General features: G+C 35.3%; 1 protein-coding gene across 6 annotated transcripts in view; it reads right to left on the minus strand.

The window, feature by feature from the left end:
* Positions 1-2,565: 2,565 nt before the first annotated feature.
* The window catches only part of orb2 (cytoplasmic polyadenylation element-binding protein orb2), a 104,012-nt gene continuing 83,828 nt past the window's right edge, over positions 2,566-22,749 (minus strand). For all 6 annotated transcript variants that reach the window (XM_085940634.1, XM_085940636.1, XM_085940637.1 and 3 more), the window contains 8 exons: positions 9,612-9,719; positions 8,929-9,063; positions 8,431-8,543; positions 7,809-8,019; positions 6,362-6,447; positions 6,148-6,249; positions 5,325-5,429; positions 2,566-3,199 (listed from right to left, as the gene is read on the minus strand). In XM_085940634.1, coding sequence (XP_085796760.1) covers positions 3,083-3,199; positions 5,325-5,429; positions 6,148-6,249; positions 6,362-6,447; positions 7,809-8,019; positions 8,431-8,543; positions 8,929-9,063; positions 9,612-9,719 — 977 coding nt within the window. In that variant the 3' untranslated portion in view covers positions 2,566-3,082. The remainder of the gene's footprint in view (positions 3,200-5,324; positions 5,430-6,147; positions 6,250-6,361; positions 6,448-7,808; positions 8,020-8,430; positions 8,544-8,928; positions 9,064-9,611; positions 9,720-22,749) is intronic.

Here is a 22,749-nt window from a genome sequence, read left to right on the forward strand (position 1 = left end):
CACATCAGCTGTTGCCGTAAATAATAACATTGTCCAAATGCATATGGTAAATTACGTTACTGGACATTCAATAATTTATTGTATAATTAGTCAGGTAAAAGTAAATTTCCTTCATTTAATAGAATGTAATTATTGAACGCAAGTGTGAAAGAGACAATCCGCAAAGAGACTCTGCGCTACTCCAACAAATGTTCACGAAGCAAAATATAAAATAGTAATTTTTACCCTCTAGTGTCTAAGAAACACGTGTATGCATTCTTTTTAAATTTGCACGAGTGAGAATGGTTTTTAAGTATTCTTTTAAAACTGGTGTTGAATTTAAAATTGGTGTCACGCGGTGTTGAAATATATATTTTCAATAAATCACACACTAGTATAATAGAGCGCCCGATACGAGTCATGTCAATCTACGTATATATTGAAGCGTTTCATCAAAATCATATTTTCATATTTCATAAAAATTGAATCCCGTTATGCATTTGAAAGACGACGCCACGTATCGTGAATTAATAACATTTGTGATTGATACGAGTGCAGTTCCACCAACCTGTTACGGGTAGCAGACAATAAATAAAAGTCTACCCTGATTGTGGCCAACTTCCAATAGATGATTGTAAGAGAGGAAGAAGATGCATTAAATGTAGATCTAGAAAAATTTTAAAGATGTCTACTGGAATAATTGGCTTTCAGCAGCTTCTATACAGTTAAACATCTGTCTTCCGACAAACATTTTTCTAGGCGGCTTATTTATAAGGTGTCTCTTGGATGTTTGGGTGTTTTCGATCCTTGAGTCATGGCATGAGCAACAGTTTGAACAGTTTACTCTGATACATATATTATGTACTTGAGCTTCATTTAAAAATGCATAACGCGATCCAATCACATTTAGGAAAAATCTCTCCCCGTCGTTGAAGATAATAAATATTAATAATTACGGTTGACAAAATTATCAATTAATTTTTGGTTTTTACAAGAACAATAAAAAAACATGTAACTGTTGTGAAAAATATTTGAAAATCAAAGTAGTATAATGAAAATCTGTATGAAATTATGTTGATTCTCAAAAAGTTCAACTGTTGACAAAATAAAATTACGAATTAAAATAGTATTAATTTATTAATTATTAATATGAGATAAGAAAATATGTATGTCTCCATTAAAAATGCTAGTAAGTTACACAGTTACGTACGTGCACAGTTAAAATTGAATATGTATTAAAAGACGGCATCATTTTGCATGCACGGGTACAAAGAGATATTTCGAGCAGCCGTTGATTTCGAAATGGATTCTCATAAAAACCAAATAATATTCTAATGTTATCAAAATTTCATACAAAAAGATGCTGTTTTATGAGCGCGTTTGTGATTGGTTATTTTTAATGCAACCGTAAACACTTTATTCTTATTATCAGAATGGAAAATAAGTTTCCGAAAACTGGCAACACTGTCTAGAAGGCATGAAAAACTTACAATATAGGTATTATATTATTAGTTTAATTAAATACTATCCAATATGACTGTTTTAACGTTATTTTGACATGGTAAATTAACAACAATTGATTGACACCAGGTGAGGTTAGGTTAGATTCTAAATTTAGCTTGACTTAACAAAACCAACGATAGCTTGGCATGTATAGAGTAGAACCTCGGATATCCGGATTCCTTTTTGATAGTCAATTTGGTGCAATTAAGAAAATTGTACAATTTAAAATGTATAATAATTATTGAAAAATACAATTTTTTCAAAGAATCATATATTCTGGAAGTAAAATGGATGTTTTATGATTATCCAGATTTTTAGTTATCTGGATTATCATTATCATCAATTAACTTCGATAATCGAGGTTTTACTGCATACAATACCATTACAATGCAATAAACGAGACACAATTCAAACATGCTACATTGTTTTGTTTATACCATAACGTCGGGGACAAGTTTCTTCATTATCACACAAGTTCTAACTGACTGCAAGTTTGATTTAGTAATTTTTAAACATTGAATCAAAATACATGCAACGTTGGCATATACGGCAGGGTAACAGAGATACAGTCGATTGATAAAATATAGTGACAATAATTAAGAACACCGTAATGTCGAAAAAAAATAATATGTACTTACATGTTGAACATAACACGAAAAGACTACAACAGAATCGAAAGCTGCCGGATCGACGATTTAAGCTGAAATTCGTGTTGCAAGCACACAACTGTCTCGTTTATTAATTTTAACGGTGGTGCAGCTTGAAGCTATCGTTTGCTAGATAAATTTACAGCCATATCTCTTAGACAGTGTTACTAGTGCTAATAATAATAAATTATTCTCTATTTATATTGCCAGTTGACAGGTTTACCACAAACTTTATGCCGTTATCAATGATTTCATTGAATATAATTCTTAAGGAGCTGAGGGTTAAACGAATACATGTGACATAATCAAACATTTAGTTAGAAGCAGTTTCCACAACACCGCTTAACTATCTATTTGAGATAAAGGAAACGAACACTTATATTGAACTTTATATTGAATTTTAGCAAAGAAGGTACCTATCTAATTTGAATATTTTGGGTTGACTTTTCATGGATTTTTAATAATGAAGCGTTTGTAGAACGATACCTAATTTATAGATTGTTGAAAACAAATATGTAGAATTTACAATCGTGCTATTTAAGTCTTGTATTCGTTCAATCCTCGATGCTTTAAAAATTATTCTTTTTTGTACATTTAGTTCTATTGACTTTAATAATGAGAAGTGTCACAGCCTATGTCCATTGTCGAATGTGTATGGCATATTTTGTTTATTATGTGTAAATGTGACATAACAAATAATCATTATAATTTAAATGTGATGGCCAATGAACATAGTTCGAACACTCATAGAGAATAAAACATAACGGCTTTACAATTTCACCTATACATATCAAATCAACGGTGAACAGACTCACAAAATGGCAGTCATCGTGGACCAGTCGAATACGTAAAAACAACAACAATATTACAAACGTTGTGAATAAAAGTAGGTAGTGGATGTCTAGCGGGTGGTGTGAGTTCTCTGCGAGTGCGGTGTCTCTGATGGTCGACAGTTAACACCACCGAAAGGGCACGGCGCGTGGTCTGTCGGCTCCCTCCTTCACCAGCGGTTTGTGGAACTCGCGGCCCGGCCTCGAGTGAATGGTCGCCCAGCAGTGTTCGCAGTAATACTGAAAATGACAACATGAAGACATGTTATAATATACATCTAATTACTCATCCAATAGTCTTTGATAAAAGCATGTATGAAAATACATAGTTAACGGCTAAACCAAATAAACCCAAAGGAATTGAAAGACTGACAAAATGTGTACCTACTATAATTCTTTTCGTTTACCTCTTTGTCTAATATGCAGTCATCACCATTGGTGCCTCCAAATATCTACTCAAGTCTGACTGACCTTCACTTGAGCTGATTAGATAAAATCCTTGATTTACCATTATAGATTTGAAGCGTACACAATTTCTGACAGTTTGTAAAGTATTCGGAGCCGTTCTTTTGTCATCGTATTTGTATTAAACAGTATGCAATCAATGAGGTGTCAACTGATTAGTATGGAGAAGTTTTCAGCAGATATTTTATATCGCTAGTCGAGAGTCATAACAGCAAACGGGTGCTACTTTGGTCTATAAAATCCAGAGAATGGGAGCAGACCCTTTGTTGAGTTGCTCCGTAAATTTACTCAAAATTTCCGGCAAAAAGTTTTAATAGGTATAGGTAAATCATTTTACAATGGCACCATAGGCGATTCGCGCGTGTATTGAATTGCTTGCGACCATGCCTGTTTCAATGCTAGCAAACAATACCACTACAACTGCAAGTCGCATTTGCCGTACCCATGGTGCCACTGTAAAGCGATTTACCTATACCTATCGTATGTATACAAATGTTGAAAAGAAAAAAAATAAGTGGTTTTGAAATAAGGTGTAGGTATTATTCGTTCTATTCAATATGTCTCTTCTGTCAAAAAAGTGAGCTTATTTATTACTCGGCAGTATTGCCGTATTTCAAATAAATGTGTGTCAAATATAATATTTTCATTGGATTTTAGGACAAAAATGTTATAATAAAAAAACATCTTCGGTGCTCTAGCTCCGCTCCTGTGGGTCTATTCTATGCTTATCGACCGCTAAAGTGATAAATTGATAAATAGTATCAAACTTAGGGTAGGTTTGTATCAAAATATTAGCACTTATTGTAACAATTACACGAAGTTGGTTTTTATTGTTGCAATAAGTGCTATATTTTAACAGCACCTATCTTGCTGCTGTTAAAATATCGCACTTATTGCAACAATAAAAACCAGCTTCGTGTAATTGTTACAATAAGTGCTAATATTTTGATACAAACCTACCCTAAGTTTGATACTATTTATCAATTTAGTGTTCGATAAGTATAGAATAGACCCACTGCTCCGGGTAAAACCCCAATGCTCCACTGCTCCGAGCTCTACTCCAACGCTCTGATAAAATCAGCTAAAGTCTAATATCCTCTAAGACGTATTGACCCACGGGCCGGAGTATTAGACTCTCACCTAGGGCGAATAATACAACCTCTTTCAAGTAGAACGTAGAATTTGTTAAACTTGGTAGGCTCTGATGGGCGGGCCATGTGGCAAGAATTGATAGTGCCCATTTGCTGAGGGGTATCCACGATATCAGACCAATGTAAATACCTAGAGGACACTTTTCCAGGATAGGGGGAAATGGAGGAAGTTCTCAGAGGAGGCTAGCACCCGCTCTGGAATGTTAAACCATCAGAACTGAAGGTGGGCAATGTACGATTTTCATTCGTAAAGATGTCTCTATAAGCAGTGCGAAAAAATCAAACCTCATTGGCTATTGCGGTATAGTATCCACGAGGGATAATAACATACCATTTATAGTAACATCGCAGTAGATATTGTAATGTGCGCAGGAATCATTTCTTCTCTAGTTTGAATATTGCCTATGGTCACTATTACCCGCCCAAACTATCTAACCTCATTTACATTGCGACACATTTAAAGTAAATTTGCAGCATCATACGGTAAAATAGACGTTCTCTTCCAATCTAGACTTGATTGAACTAACATTAGGGAAGACAAACTAGAAATATTGCATATCTTAAGGCACAACCAAAGTTTTGAGATTTTTTTTCCCCAGGTATTTCTGGTATTTGAGTTGTGATCACGCAATTTTCTTCCTACATCCCAAACTCCTTAAAGAATCTATTCTCAAGAGATGATTTCGCAAAGTATGCTATTAGGTAGACAATTAAGTTGGTAACACACACGGTAAATATGTAGTGGTTACCTGCAGACAAGTGACGTTGGCGCAGAAGAAGGGGGCGAACTTGCCTCCGCAGCGGGCGCCTTGGCATTCGTCACACATCTGGTCATCCAGGACGTACGGCTTCACCTGAAATTCAATACATCATCATTATTATTCATATTGAAATAATTTTTTTTTACAGCTGATACACGCAAATCCCCTGATGAAAAAGTTTCAAGATTTATCGGCAGACAAATAAATTACCTATTACGTTATATTTGGTTTGATGTTATATATTATGATATAACACGATTTTGTCAAAATATCATGAAATGTTTGAGTCAAAGAGTGTGTTTTCATGTGGTGGTTCATTTCCTAGCTAATCTTTAACGTCAAGAAGAGAAAATATTATAGCTTAGTACAAAGGCAGTGGAGAACGTGTAACCAAAATGGCACAAACCATTATCCATTTCAGCAAGTAGACATAGATTTCCATTATTTCTTATTGGGATATAATAGAATCACAGATCCTTCGGTGAGTATTGTTAACAGGCGGGATTAATGAAGAATCAGTTATCAATTTCAACAAGAAATTTGATTTAGATACTATATAAAAACACCATTAGAATGTTCCAGATTCCAGTTTCTCCTGATTATCAAGATTTTTCGTTATCGTTTGTTCCAGTTAATTCAGACTCTACTGTATATAGTTCAACTTCAATAATAACACAACAAAAATCGCCCATTGACACACATGTTTTGTAAGATACAATTTTCCAAGCCACATTAATTTGGTACTCTTCTTAACTTTCAGATTGTTCATTTATTACGGGCGAGAATTGAGAGATTATAAAAATGAACATACCTCGACCCTCTTATCGATATCGCCATGTTGCAACTGGACAAAACGCGCCGAGATGGCGGCAATGTAACTCTGCTGGTTGCTAAAAGCGACACGGCCCGCACCCTGCAAATAATCACATAATAACATTAGGTATAGGTATACGAAAAGTTCGCACGGTGGAAAATATTATATTAGATTTAAATTTCAGTCAACCGGTCGAGTAATTGCTGCCTACCTTGGGATATTTGAGTTCTGGATCCGTGTCGATGCCCGCATAGCAAACACCGCCGTACAGCCGGTCCATGATTGTCGCCAGCTCAACTGAAACGTTCATCAGAGCACATTGTCAATATTAGTGCTACAGGGACACCATTATTATCTCCTACAATCACTACAAATGTATTAATTATAAGGGATGAGATATGAAGGATCTATTTCCAAATATTGATTTGTCCACTCTGTATTTTTATTGATATTCTATATGGCTATTATTAATATATTGCCATTTGTTCGAATCATTGTAAATGAATGTAAAAAAATTCGAGGAACATTCATCTTGGGCCTTCCATTAGTTGGCACATTTGTATGGGGAAATGTGCAGTATGTGAGGCTTAATATTGCTACTAGGGAATCCAATCCCGAGCCAAAATTCTGATCCCGGGATTTCGGGATTACAATTTGACAATCCCGGGATTGGCATTTTTTTCCATTGTTAATATAAAAATTTTATATTTACAAATAACATTGATAAAATCGGTCAAAAATAAATCTAGTATAATTTATACTATTTAAGACATTTATTATTAATATTGTGTACGTTCAATCTTGGAAATACATAAGTTTAATGGAGTAAATAATATTGTAATATAAATACTAATGTGAATTTAATATGAGATTGCTGTTTCTGATAGTACCTAAAGACTTATGGTGTACTTATGGCCTTTCCGCTTAATAAATCTAATTAGTCAGCCAAATATGAAACTGCCGTAAAACGTATGAGATCGTGGTGGAATTACTTTGTTAATAGTGCTAAGCATTGTTTTTTTCCAATCTTTCTATTTTCTATTAATTTATGTGAAAAAATAGAATGAATCGGCAACTTACACATGGATATAAATCAAACTTCATTCAAACTCAGTTTATTTCAAATGTAGTTATTTGTTATCAAAAGTATGTTTTCTGTTATATTTTTGTTTTTATTTTATTTTCCGTAAAAATTGATAAAAAGATTAATCCCGAAAGTTTCGGGATTATGTTAATCAATCCCGGGATTCATAGGTATCGAAAATAGCTTGGGATCCCGGGATTGGAATCCCTAATTGCTACTGTACAGCTAACTTCACAGTAGTCACAAGTGGCAGTGTGTTCTGTACGATTCGTGCGAATATGCGTGTTTCCAAAAGTGGGGCAATGACGCAATTACAATTTCAAACCGCCTTGGACTTGAATTAATTGTTTTATGATTAATTAAAATTATTACCTTTACTGGAAACCATGAGCTAAAGCGATTTGCACTTTTATTAATAGCAAACCATACCAATACACATGCGAATCGCCCAAGGTGCCACTGTAGAATGATTCCAGAATACATCTAGTTATATTTTTTAATAGATGTCCATAATACTCTAAAAAAGATAGAACTGGACTGACGATATATTATGAATAATGTGGTCTGTACTCACGGGCTTTGAGGGGCCTGGGTACGCCCCCGACGAAGACAGTCTTGCGGGGGTCCAGCGCCATGGAGGCGTCCAGTACAAAGTCGGCATCCCCGAGTCTCCACGGCCGGATCTGCACCGGTTTGTCTTTGATGGTGGGCGACGACACGCACAGATACAGCTTCTCCTCATCCGTTATGCACGCATCCATCAGCTGCTGAACTGAAGACTCGTCCTGGAAACAAACACAGTTTTATCATCAGCGACGCTGTCAATGACTGTGTTATGTGACCAATGTAGTAATGGAATGTATGCATATAACGATGATGCGTTACAATCTAGGGGCGGCAGGTTATATGAAAGTATGTTGAGGCAGGCTGGTAATTAAGTTGCAGCAAAACTTCCACGTAAACATTACTATATTATATGGGTACGTTATAATGATGGTCAAAAGGCCAAATCCTCCATGACGCCCTGCATATTTTTATCGCGTCGCTATTTCTCGTAAGTTGTAGGCTATTGTTGGCCTGCTTCATTCAGTTGTATGAGAAAGCGGATTCCTTACCCCTCTTTTTATTTAATACCTCTATGGTTACAATGTTGGATCATTGACATGTTATAAATGAAAATGAGTATTGGGCATTACCTGAAATAATAGAAAGGCGTATCCCTTAGGCGGGAAGTAGCTTTTGCTCTCGGCTTTATGCGGCCAGTCCACCACGAGAGCGCCGAATCGTCGGAAGGACGTCGTGATTTCATCTGAAACACATTTAAAAATATTTTATTATCAGGACTGTCATTATTTCTTTATAAAATTCTCCACTGCGGCAAAAGTATGGGAAAGCGGTGTCCGCTGGATTGTTCACAATGGAGAAGGCTTTCGGAGTAGGCAAAAACAAACCAAAGAATGGTGATCCTCTTCGAACTGGGACTTTGACCCAATTTTTTCTCTATGTATTTGTCATGAGTCATATAATGCCATCTGTCGGCGAAATCTTCAACTTATATAAGAAAAATTTTCAAACAAGCAGAAATTTAATCAATTATTTTTTTTTTAAATTTCTTGCGATATTCAATGTAGGTTTAAATCCCTAACATATTAATACTAAGATCAGACTTTATGATAATCGTGAATGTCAGTTACCTTCGTCAATGTCCGGAGGCAGTCCCCCGACGAAGACTTTCCTGGAGAATCTTTCCGTTCCCCCCTCACCACCCTCCGAGCCTCCGCTGAGGGGCGATGAGCGCGCCGGTGATCCGCCCACCATCGCCGACAAGCCTGCCAAATGAACAACACACAGATTAAAACCAAAATAGGTACTCAGTAGATAGATATTTTTAGGCAGGCGTTATTGGCTGAAATTTAAATTCAATTATACTATTAATTTAGTAAAATTTTTATAACGTCTCACTAATTATTGTCGAAACGAATGTTCTATCTCTGGTTCATGATAAGAACATCTATAAATGATAAAATACAATAGCTGGTGGCATTTTAAAAATGTAGAACATATTTTCTTGTCCATAAAATATTATATTAAACAATCCGTGGAGGGAAAGCAACAACGATATTCGTGTTCACGAAGTGACTAGCCAGGCTGTGGGGATTATAGGTACCTTATTTATTTTATTATGTCATAAATTAATATAGTTTCTGTTTTAGTATTAAGACATGATTAGTTATTATTTTACGGGACTTCGTGCCATTTGTTTCGTTTTTGACGATAACGTGTGTCGTCAGGGCATCAATAAAATGAACACTGATACACATTAATCACTTGACTAATAATGGATAATGTATAATAATAATAAATGAGATAATGTTACCGGCGGATGAGATGGAGTGCTGGTCTCCGCTGGCGACGTCTCCGCCTGCCCCCGCTCCCTGCTGGTGCTGGTGACCGTCTTCCACTCCCAGGAAGAACGGGTACTTTACTGAAAGACAATGAGAATTCCAATGTTAATGAAAAATAATAAAAAAAATGTCTTTGCCGCACTTTGAATCCAGTGATGGATAATTGGCATGCAGCTATAAATACAGGTGCGCATCTATGAATAATTAAAACCTGTCACATCCACGAATGGTTATTGAATAGTCATTTATTATATGCAGAAAATATAACATAGATAGAGCGACGCTGAGTGAGAGAAAACGATGCAATAGGCTTCATGGAAAAGCAGTCAGAAATAATAACGGTAACAATAATTAAATATACCCTATGTAAGTCGAAGGACGCGCAATCTACACAATTTCAAGGATAAGTTGTTCCACTATTGAATGGTAAATGTCCGTTTATGTTGTCTGCGCTTATTATCATTTAAGCCGCCATCCAAGTACACTTGGATCGAGTGCCATCCAAGTGACAGCTTCATACTATTTATTCCTATCCAAGTGCACTCGTATGAGACATCTTTATACTAATTATTCCTATTCAAGCTACTTGGACCGCGTCCTACTCATCCAAGTTAACTTGGATAGGAATAAATAGTATGGAGCTGTCACTTGGATGAGACATCTTCATACTAATTATTCCTATCCAAGTCTACTTGGATCGTACTTGGACCGTGTCAACGCGGTTTTAGACATGCTGCGTCAGAATATTTTAAAGCAATCCGTTGAGAAGGCTATTGCTATTCGACACATAACTAGTCTCTCAATCATGAGGTGCTGGTGACGAAGAAGAAGAAGAAGTGATATTCCATTCAATAATTTGTAACATCCCCCTGCGGGGTGGAAACATCCCCCTGTTGACTCGCCTGCACAGTTTCATGTGACAGTTATTCAGGGATTCTCAATTATGTGTGCGCCCACGGACTTACTTGTGTATTACTTTACCTATCATTATTTATTTTTCAACCATGATAACATCGAAATACAGATCACAACTCACTCAATATCTGTAGGAATATCCACATTATACATTCCTAACTATGACTAATTGATTGAAGAAAATGCCAAAGGTCCCACCAATGATATTGTCTTTATTTTCTTTTCTTAAAAGTATATTTTTATCAGACGACAATCGAATATAAGTAGGTACTTTTAATAATAAAAAACTTAATTACACATTTCTAATTATCTGTTTCATTGTATTTACACGGGTAATACTTAAAATTTCATTACCACAACTAGGAATAACTTTGTCAGTTATGTAAGTTTTATTGGGAAAAAAATTCCCTCCATTTCATTTTTGATTAGAAAATGTGCTTCTCCTAGCTGAAAATAAGGTTGGGAACCGCTGCAATGAGTATATTATATCGAAACGACCGTAGACATGACGTTGCAAAAATTATTGGAACGAATTTGGACTCGTCCAAAATTTTGAATTATTTCACCTATGCCATGGACTCCAAGAGAAAAGAAAAGATCGGTACACGATACCTAAACGTAAATGAAACTAATATTTTAAATGTTGGGAACCCTTGCATATTATATCGAAACGCAGACATGACGCCGCAAAAATAATTCGAACGAATTTGGACTTCTTCTCTTCGTCTAGGTACATTCGATTCCGAGAAGAAAAAAAAATATTGGTACACGGCAACCCTGGCGGAAAACAAGATAGCTAAAAATAGTTAAAACCAATATTTAAAAGGTTGGTGATCCCTAAAATATTATATCGAAACACGGACATGGCGTCGGAAAAATAATTGGACTCGTCCAAAATTTTAAATTCTTCCATGTCATGATGGATTCCAAGAAAGAAAAAAAGGTTGGTGCACCTGCGAGTGGCGGAGACATTGTACCTGATGCAAATCAAAGAAATTGCGCATAGCAACAGATGAAAAATGAAACGGAAGACAATAGTGTTGGTAGTTGAAAAGAGAAGACAAATAATGAGGACCATTTTTGATTTTTCATTACCTACCTATGAAAACGCATGGAAACGAAAAAAATACACTATGTATTGTATAGTTGAAGATTGAATATTTTTGAATGTTTTTTTAAATAAATACTCGATTCAAACATATTATTACTTATATCAAAACAATGAAAGAATTAAGTACTTACTTATAAGAACATTTTTAAAAGAAATACAATATTTTTTTATAAGTAAATATGAAAATGCAAGGGTAACAGATACGCGTAAGTAGTAAGTAAGTAGGTAGGTATTTTAAAACGAGAAAATACCGGTCCACACTTGTTATAAATTTAAATATGATCATTTTCTTTTGACATAATATAATATAAACCGTATAAAATGCAAGGCTAACAGATACGCGTAAAAATAATCCAACATATTGCATTGTGTAATAAATGGTGTAAATATTTTGATTTTTAGTCAGGAATGCATCGACTCACCCATCAGTCTGGGACGCCCGTAGCCCAACAGCGAACAATTATCTGGATAACGATAATAATTCTGCATTCTGTTTTCTAATCGAAAATTTTTAACTATCTATCACTTTCACAACAATTAATATACGATATCGTATTATTTTAAACACAAAATCTCGAGGAGACACCGTCAGGTTCGCAGCCGGATGAGACAAGGAAAAGTAATTCGAAAGGGGGCACTTTTATTGAAAATATTACGTTCCAAATTCAAATATTTTCTTCGGAGACTTTTTTTTTTTTTGAAAGCGTGGTTGTTGATTCATATAATAAAATATTTCAACCGGCCGTGTAAAAATAATAAAAAAATAACATGACGTAGATATATTTTTTTTGTACCTAGATAGGTAACATTGTTTTTATAGACACACAGAAATAGCATGTAATAATGGTAATATATATTGTATAGAATTAAATAAGCTATTAGTTTCAAAATCGCTAACATTATTTTCTTGATTCTACACAATTATTCTGGAAGTGCTTTAAAGAGATTAATTTATTTCGCTATTTTCATTTTCTAATAAATTTACTACTTCTAGGGGTTGTTTCATGGAAATGTTATATTGGAATAGTCACGTGAATAAAGATAATTAAGTATATCGTTGTTATCTTTTATTTTGTTAACTGTCAATTCATGGTGGAACTTCATTGTACCTATTGTTGTTTAATTTAATAAAACGCAATTTTTTTGTAGTACTTATTCAACTTTTAAGAAATAAATTATGATCTTTTCAACTCTGAGGCGGACGAAACCGGTCCTAATTTATTGATTAAAAGTGGAATAAGCACTACAAAAAAATTGCGATTTATTAAATTAAACAACAATATATAGTTGTTATTTTTAACTTGAAAACAACCGAGAACCAGCAAATTAAGGGTAAAAATGTGAAGGGAGCGATTAGTCAGTTCAATTACAAAGTAATTGTGGCAAATTGTATTGATCTTTAGCATCCCTCGCTTCAATTTTTTTGTCTATCGATACTCGATAGGTGTCATTGATTTTACGAAATTTTTGGTACATATCTGTCGAAATATTATTAAAACATGTGCTTTAAAAAAGTAGGTGTTAGGAGAGGGGGGGGATTACCATGTTTAAAAACTGCAACCGGCACTATTTTATTTGGCACTATCTTTGATTATAAGCACACATTGGTTGAACATTTCGAGGATTCCAAAAATTTAGAGTAGATCAAAGCGTCTTTGGGAATGTGCATATTTTGCATTGCACACAAACCAATGGATAAAGAAGCAGACAGGAGTACCTACCAGTGTCGAAGGGTGGAGGTAGGCTGTGGATACCCGACACTAAACTTTGTCAGTTATACTAATTATTTGTTTTCATTGAACTGAGAATATAACTTGCAAATTGCGTTGGTTACATTTTGAAATTTAACGAAACCTTACCTAACCAAAACATAATCGATTAAAATAACTTCTATTTTCTAATTTTATAAAATGTACTATGATTTAATGGCATAATTTTAGATGTATCATTTATCTATTATGGTTTATTTTAGGCATGGTTTAATTGAATTTTAAAAAACTAATCAACAATATCTGCAATTTGTATTCTTAGTTCAATGAAAACAAGAAAAGTATGTCTGAAAAAGTTTAGTATGCACTATTTATGTCGGATCTTAACAGCCTACCTCTGCCCTTCGCCACTGGCGCCTACATGGTGTGATTCGTCAAACTGTTAAAACAGCAATGCGTTAGGCATATCGCTCGAAGAATGAACAACACGAAGCAATAAATATGTATATTGAACTAGGGGATGCCTTCATTGGCACTGTATCACCCCGGCTGATTGACAGAATATTAAAAGAAACCGATTTACTTCCATAAGTAGGTACCCGATAGTTTGATAGGAATGCGAAATATTATGTTTTTTTTTCAAACGAGATTTACTCGTTCAAATTCAAGTAAAAATATACTTATTTCTACATTATAATTTGTAAAAATGTAAATATAATAGATATACAGTACTCTCTCAGTAATCCGCCACTCAAAAAACTAGACAAGTGTCCAATTAGTGAAAGCGGCCGATTATAGTGCATACATACAAAGTAATATGGTAAAAATTAAAACAGGTATTTCGTAAAAATGTTTTTTTGAGAAATTCGTACTAGAAAATTACGGTTTTATTTATAATTAAAATCAAACTAAGTTTTTTTTAACTAAATATAGTAAATCGCTCGACACAACCGGTTGTTCAGTGAGGCAGATATTCTCGAATGTCTTAGGCGTAAAACCCACTTAACGGAGCGAGTGGGGCTCTCGCGCAAAATTTCACAAGTGGCGTGTAAATCATCGAAAATACAACGTAATCAAATACGCCAGCGCACACTGGATTTGACGACGCATTGTGCCCGCCTGCCCCATGAGTCACCGTTGTGTGGCTTTTCAGCCGGGCGAATTAACGAAAATACAACGTAGTCCATTCATTGAACACGGCGAGCAAAATCACGCTCTGGAAGCGTCGTCGATAGACGGGCGAGAAGCCATTATTTAATAACAGAGAACTCATTATTTAGTTATTGCGTAATTACAAGCCCCGAGAAATAATATAATATTTTTATTGCTTTGTTATGAGAGACGCTGATAATAATAATTATTTTGTGCTTCTTGGGCCCCTTATTACATAGGTGAAGGGTAATGCGCGGGTGGGAGGGGGCCTACTCAGTAGTGAGCGCACCGAACGCTTTTTTGGTGGGCTTTATGCCTTAGGATTCCTGGCATTCCCTATGACCAAAAGCTTCATTTTGTGTGCCTCGATTGCATTGGAGGACGGCATAATTCGCACCCCCGCAACTAAACTGCCACAATCCAAAAAACGTCAAACAGAGAAAATCAGCTTTGAAGTTTTTACCTTTCGCATTTTTGTACTGTGTTTTTGAAAATATATGTTTAGATATTGAATGAAGTTTTGACTTGAATTTGATGACTTAGAGATATGAAATTTTCGGTACATATACTATGAACGATAGAAAAAGGAAACGTAGTAATTAACTCAAAATACGTAAATTTTGACTTGTGGCGGTTTAGTTGCGAGGGTGCGAATTGTGATGCGGTCCTTGGACACTTTCCTCCCTGGTACATTACTTTCTTCGCAAAGTTTTACGAAGGAGATTTTTCCAAAATAAACCCGTCTCATCTGCGTTGTATACCTACTTGTATGGGGCAAACTACTGAATTTGACAATCGACTACCGGCGAATTATAGAGCTTGATGTTGTGATCTCAACTAATAAAAATAGCGGCGGATTACTGAGAGTGTACTGTATATCGAAATATTTTGTTATATTGACGTATTTATTGCTTATAAAATTTATTCGAACGAAGTGTAAAATAATGTCAAAGAGGATGGTTGTCGAAGAAATTATTATTAGGTAAATGTAGTACGTGTGGAATTAAAATTTATTAAAACATCGACTCACTTCTTCTCGGCTGCCTGTGGCCCACCCTCGTGAAGGAAGCCCACGCGGGGCGCGGTGTGGCCATTTTTATCGAAATATTTATCACTTTTAACAACAATATTGCAATCTTTTATAGGAGATCGATGACAGTTCCAAAGCCGGACGGAAGTAGAAAAGTAAAACAAGCGAACGCAAAACATTTTAAAATTTGTTCTAAATTCAAATTTTTATTAAAAGACTCTTTTATATATTTTTTCTAACGCGTGGCTATTAGGTTTGTTAAAATAAGCGGCCACGTGGAATGAAAATAATAAAATTATAAATTAAAAGCATTAAAAAAATAATATTGTTAAAATAATTGACCGGCGAGCTGTAAACCCAAGGTTCGATTCCAGTGGGTCTATTCTAACCTTGTCATATTATCGACCAGTAAAGTGATAAAGTGATAAATATTATCAAACTTAAGGGTAGGTTTGTATCAAAGTATTAGCACTTATTGTAACAATCACAATAAGTTGGTTGTAATTGTTGCAAAAAGCGCTATATTTTAACAGCAGCAAGAGAGGTGCTCTATTGCATGTATTGCAACAATTACAACCAACTCATTGTAATTGTTACAATAAGTACTAATATTTTGATACAAACCTACCCTAAGTTTGGTGATATTTATCACTTTAGCGTTCGATAAGTATAGAATAGACTCACTGGTATCAAAAATCGATTTTCTCTTAAATGTTTATTTTTTAATACAAATACATTCAATAAAATTGATAATACAAATTTAATTATATTTAATTTTACGTGTTGTTTTATTAGTAAATAATTATTTCGGTTGTCACACCATTATCAAGAGTAAACCGAAATAGCTATCGATAAAACCCAACAGGAAAAATCTAATATAAGTTCTACGTAATATTATCGTTTTGTAAAATGGAATTTTACAAAGTAAGTGATAGTTCGGGCATGAAACTAGAAATTGTGAGAGGCGTACCGAGCGAGACAACGCGATATAACAGGCGCGATGTTAAACACCGTAATATGCAATACACACATTATCCACGATTGCTTCCTGCGGCCAGAAGAATGTGCGAATGTTGGAAATTGAGAACCATCTTTGCGATCTTAGTCTAAATAATCTGTAGATTTACGTCACTATGATACCTTGTCTTTTCTCATCATGGCTAGGTATATAAAATATGTTAATTCCATAGAAAACTATCACTTATTGTAAATGTCGTCGTGTTAAAATTGAGAATAAAGCCATATTATAATATAAATATATAAAATTCTGTACGGTTCAATGGCATAATTTTAGATATTTTAAAGATAACCGAATATTTTTTTTACTATTATCTACTATGGTTTGGATTAGGCAGAGTTAAATTGAATTTTAAAAAAATAATAAACACTATCTCTTTACATTGTAGTCTTAGTTCAATGAAAACAAATACGTTTGACGGATAAAGTTTAATGTACATTATTTATGTCGGATCTTGACAGCCTACCTCCACCCTTCACCACAGCTACCTACTTACCAACTTGTTCTTTTTAAACAGAATACACCAAATATTTTTACATCGAAATAGCCTTATACTAATAATTGAACCATTTCTACGAAACATACTCTCAAATACTAGTAGATTTAGGTACGTGGAGATCTGTGGCGCTGACAGGTTTGTGAATTTTGAAATTTTGCCTGAATGATAGCCGCTATTAGAGTATTAATTACAATACAACAATAGTTATGTTGTCAGGATATTTTATGGTTGGACTATTTTTTAAACTACGATATCTACACTAATTCAAAACGAAGCAACCGCATCGTATGCTTCATGGAAAACCACCACAGATCTAAAAAAATTGTAATATCCTTCATAATATACCCCCCCCCCATGCAACGCACAACCTGCCTATCCTCACGTGACGTCATTGAATGTAGTCATGAAATATAAATATTACGAATTTCCTACTAAGTCTACAGAATGATCTTCACACAGCACCTGGACCCTTAAAACTCATTTAGTGCTAACACCACGACTGGCGCGTTTCGAGTAATTGGCCATTAGATTTAATTGACTTGTTATTGAAATGTGGTAATTATCAAAAAAATATAATATCCTTCATGGTATACCGCCCCTATGCAACGCACAACCTGCCTACCCTCATGTGACGTCATTGAATGTAGTCATGGAATATAAATTTCTGAGATGAGAAAATACACGGTATCATAATGACATATTACGAATTTCACAAGTACAAGTACAGAATGATCTTCACAAAGTACCCAGGCCCACAATCACTGCTGACCTTTTAATTACCTTTTAATTGACACATTTAAATGACACGTTAATTATATCTAATGGCCAAGTACTCCAAACGCGCCAGTCGCGGTGTTAGCACTAAATGAGTTGAGCGGTATTTAAGCTTCAAACCATGAATATGTCGCGAGAATGGCTTGCAACCAGGACCTCTAAAATATTAAAAATGTTTATAATAAGAAACGAAAGATATTATTATTGATTCAATTACATATATTAGTGAAGACATTATGTATATTTATTTATAGATGAAAAATGTTATACTAAACACAATATGTAGTATGTAATGGAGATATAATTGAAAAATGTCGACTCATGATTAATTTTCTTGTCAGAAAATCGAAATTAAAAGTATAATTTTTATTGTATTAAAGCTACTTAAAACCTAAAAAACATAATAATATACATAAAAGATCGTGGAATCTTAATAATTCTGCTTATATTGATATAATTAATTATCGACAATATGAATTATTTGACACGTCTTTTTTAGAGCGCGAAAGAAAAATGTTGGACATTTTTTTATTTTTTCACGAATTGTAAAAGGATGTTTAAACATTGGACTCACTGCGTTTTGTCTGCCCATTGCTTATGCGGATGAACGTGGATGAAGGGGGGAATGGTCGCTGAGACATCGTAGTGGTTTTTTTAATAACTTTTTAACACTGTTTAAATGATTATTTTACTATTTACTTTTGACGACCTTGTCAAGCAATGGCTGCAAAGAGAATAATGATGGTTCCATTTTTGAATTTCGTTCGCCTCCTTCATTCTTTATTCCATAAACTATTATGGCTGTTGAGTTTTTAATTGTGTACATAAACAATATTGTTGTGAAATGTGTCAAATAGGTAAATGATTTAAGTAAGTAATTATTTTTGAAACTTTAAAACAAGGATTTATCTTCACAATGCAAAAGGACTTTTATCTTGAAGACGAGTGGGGTATGTATAAAGTAAAGCAAAACTGTTTTTCAAAGCCAAGGTACATAAATAGTACTGTCAGCAGCGGAGAGTTTAAGGACGTGTATGCCCGAGGTACTGACTGATTTTGAGCCCCCCCCACGACACAAATAAAACTACCAATATACCTTGTGGTGCAGGGCGTAAGGCGCCGGCCTTCCATCGCGGAGTTCTGGGTTCGATTCGGTTCGAGTGAGGTCAAAATATATTTACATAATCTAATATGTTAATTCCTCAAGCCTGGTAGTTTTACCACTGTTATTGGGCTTCACGGCCTGTTGTGGTGTTTAATAAAGAAACAAATAATAAATAATAATAATAATAATAAAATATCGACGTAGGTACATCTTACTGGGTTGAACTGTTTCGAGGCCCCCTTTTAAATCTTCTGACGAATCGATTGCATCATCTGCGTCAAAGAAAATTACCGTTGCAAATACGATGCGTTTCCAAGTAGTAATTTCCAAGTAGGTAACAATTCCCTGGTAATTATTAACCAAAAAGAAAATCCACCAAGACAACGGAGCCGAAGATATTTCAATTTACCGGCAGTGGAGTACAATGACGTCAGGCCAATGATTCCAGATTTTCGTTTACCTACACAGTAAAGTATTTTTGATCAGCAAACTGCATAACGCGGTTCAATAATTTTATTTGATGCATCGTTAAAAATCGGCTCACAAAAACAGCTCCAATGGCAGAGATCGTGAGAGTAACAATATCGATTCAGTTTAAACCAGGGCGGCACGAGGACCGGCGACGTCCCGGTCGGTATATCGCATGATAGTCCGCCGCCCCACGACGGTGCCACCTTGCTCCAAGCGAAGCCAAAGCCCTGCGCCAGAGATCAGCAACGGATTGGAACTCCCATTGTAAAGGCACACCTACTCGTAGCGCAAGTTAATTGGTTATATTATTTTGATCATATTGAAACACGCCTTACACAATTGGATCAAGACATATTGCGTTGACATCAGCTTCTTATCGAAAATCGTAAGTATTCCAAAATTCAGCATATTTATTCAGCGGCACCCAATGGGCATTAAGCGACCACATGGACGTCCTAAAACCTGATGGACCAACGAAGTTATTACTCGGTAAATAATATAAATATGTGACAGTAAATAACTGAGAAGAGTGGAAGGAGATATGGAAGGCTGTTAAGTACTAAAACGAGTTTATATTAGGAATCTCTTGCTTCGACATATCACTTAATTCGTATTGCATCACTCGCGACCTGCCGCAGGAGTAAGAGAAAGAGAGGATGTGAATCCTTGCACTTAAATACTAAGGCGTAGTTCTCCTTGCATGAGTGCCCAAAAGAATGCGTATTTTTGTTTAGTTTGCAACAGTAAACTCAGTATCAGCCAAATATAATACGATTTTTCAAAATGAATATCGACAATAATGGGAGAGCGTGGTATACCTATCACTTCCAGTTTTGATAATGGATAGATCACAGTTTACTTGAAGTTGGACATGTCTGTTAAATACTAAAACGAGTTTATATTAGAAATCTCTTGCCTCGACGTATCACTTATTTCGTATTGCATCACTCACGGCCTGCTGCAGGAGTAATAGAAAGAGAAGATGTAAATCCATGCGCTTAATTACTAAGGCGTAGTGTTCTCCTTGCATGAGTGCCCAAAAGAAGACGTATTGTTGTTTAGTTTGCAACGCCTCAGTGTCAAAATATAATACGTTTTATCAAAATGAATGTGATACCTATATCACTTTCAGTTTTGATAATAGATGGATCACAGTTTAATAATTGAAGTTGGGCATGTTTGTTGTACTAAAACGAGTTTATATTAGGAATCTTTTGCATATGAATACCTAGTAGAATCTCTGTGAATAATAAACGTCTGTACCTATTGCGAAAAGGTTTGTCACCCATTTTGCTGCTTCCTTGAATTGGGTCGTGACCCCATTACTGGGGCAATAATCCGGACGCTGGCTTATGAGCACAGCTAACTCGTGTGCCACAAATTCACTAATCAATTAATGGATGCACTCAACGCGCAGCACTGCTAGATCGACGTGTTACAATGCATTTTAAAGTATCCAAATATTAACGTATGCTGTCATATCCTCTCAATAATTCCCTAAATTCAGTGACGTCCCTAGACAAAATGCCGCCACATTTTTTTTAAACAGTAGGTACATTTTATCATCTTTTCATGACTCCAATATCTAAGAATTGTGTTGTATGGATACATTACTAACAAGATGTATAGGTACCACTAAATCTAATTTAAATGCCATCTCTGCTTCAAAAAAGACAATATTGCGAGTCATTTAAACATACACCTGACAACTTCCTAAACTCGTGAGTGGCATATTTGGATAAATTTTAAATTAGGTATGCACGTGTGATTGCTATTCACGAAGAACGTGACGTCCAGTGTCAGCGGAAGTAAACTAGACATCGCGAACCCGACAAAAAAATAAAGTCCAGTTAAAACTTTTACCTTTGTTTCCAACCAGTAAGCGTGGTTTTTTTAATGGAAAGATATTTCCGTTATTATTATTATTATTACTAAGTTTAGGTAGACTTTTCTATATATACCTAATGATTCTCCTCGATTTGCCGCCCTTTGGGTAACTGCCGCCCCCAAGCGACGCTCAATCTGCCTACCCCCACGGGACGTTACTGCCTAAATTAGATACCTACATAAGATGATTGTGATTGTTGTTACGGTTGTTATTTCCGACTGCACGTAGTCGTACATCAATCCTATTGTATCGCCTTCTCTCGCTCGGTGTCACTCTGATTGTCACGCTGATGTGACATGTTTATAGTCATTCAGAATTGCAGATTTTGGACTACTGTCCAATAAGAAGATTTAGACATAAGCCAAAGGCGCTGTCGTCGACTAAATGGGAGGAGCTTGTTAGTTCACAGTTTTAATACGTAGCCAAGAAGTTCTTGTTGAACAGTACATATGACTATTTGCCAAAGTTACTGACAATAAATTATTACATAAAAATGCAATACATTGGTGATAACCACTGATATTTAGAATATTTAGTTAGATGAACAATCACTATTAGCGAACATTACGACATATTATTGATGTCATTGAGTACCTATATGGTTAAACCTACCTAGGTTACTAAAAACTTGCTGGAAATTATTGAATTTGAAAGATTTACTAGTACTAGGAATTCATCATTCATAATGTGTAGTTTTCTTAAATCTCTCTTCTGATTCTTAGTCTATGTTAGCATCCCGTAGCTCCGCCGTATACGCCATGTGGATGGTATTTAGCGGCCTTTCAGGACAAGCAAGCCAGGTTGAAATTCTCTTAAGTCATCAATAGAACGTGGCCAAACCAGATTCAACGTCGCTTCATCACCCCCACTGTGATGAAAGGCTGCATGGTCCACTAAAGGTATACTGCAGACCCAATATCCACTGCAAGCATCTGTTCTCGATGCTCAATATATGGTTTCCATGATCCTTTGTAAGGTAAAGCAGTACCGTCAGAATGCAAGCGTCGAATAGCGGTTTTAGTCGAGTATAGTCGTGAGTTCCAGGTATTCCCATTCGGATAGCAAATTACTGTTTGCATGATATCCCCATCGCTAATACAAATAAAATAATAAATTATTCCGGAATCCTGATAGAGTCTAGCGGGCTACTGTCAGTGAGTTTATTATTATAAAATGCATATGCATGTAATAAAATACCATTTGTAAATAATAAATAATACATAAATCTAATTAATATATATTTGATATAGACCGCCGCATTACAACAAAATTCAACAGCCATACAACATCGCCCCATGTAATGCTGCAGTGCGCAAGAAAGAGAAGTGTCGTGAAAAACTTTTTCAGTTGGTACAACTGAAAGAGACGGAATATGTGCAGGACGTCGTTTCCATTTCGAAATAATAAATTGTATTAGCGCAGGAACTTGGTGAAAATT

This window comes from Rhyacophila brunnea, unplaced genomic scaffold (assembly GCF_057557595.1).
Source record: "Rhyacophila brunnea isolate RB1 unplaced genomic scaffold, BYU_Rbru_1.0 scaffold_13, whole genome shotgun sequence".
NCBI classification, from domain to species: Eukaryota; Metazoa; Arthropoda; class Insecta; order Trichoptera; family Rhyacophilidae; genus Rhyacophila; species Rhyacophila brunnea.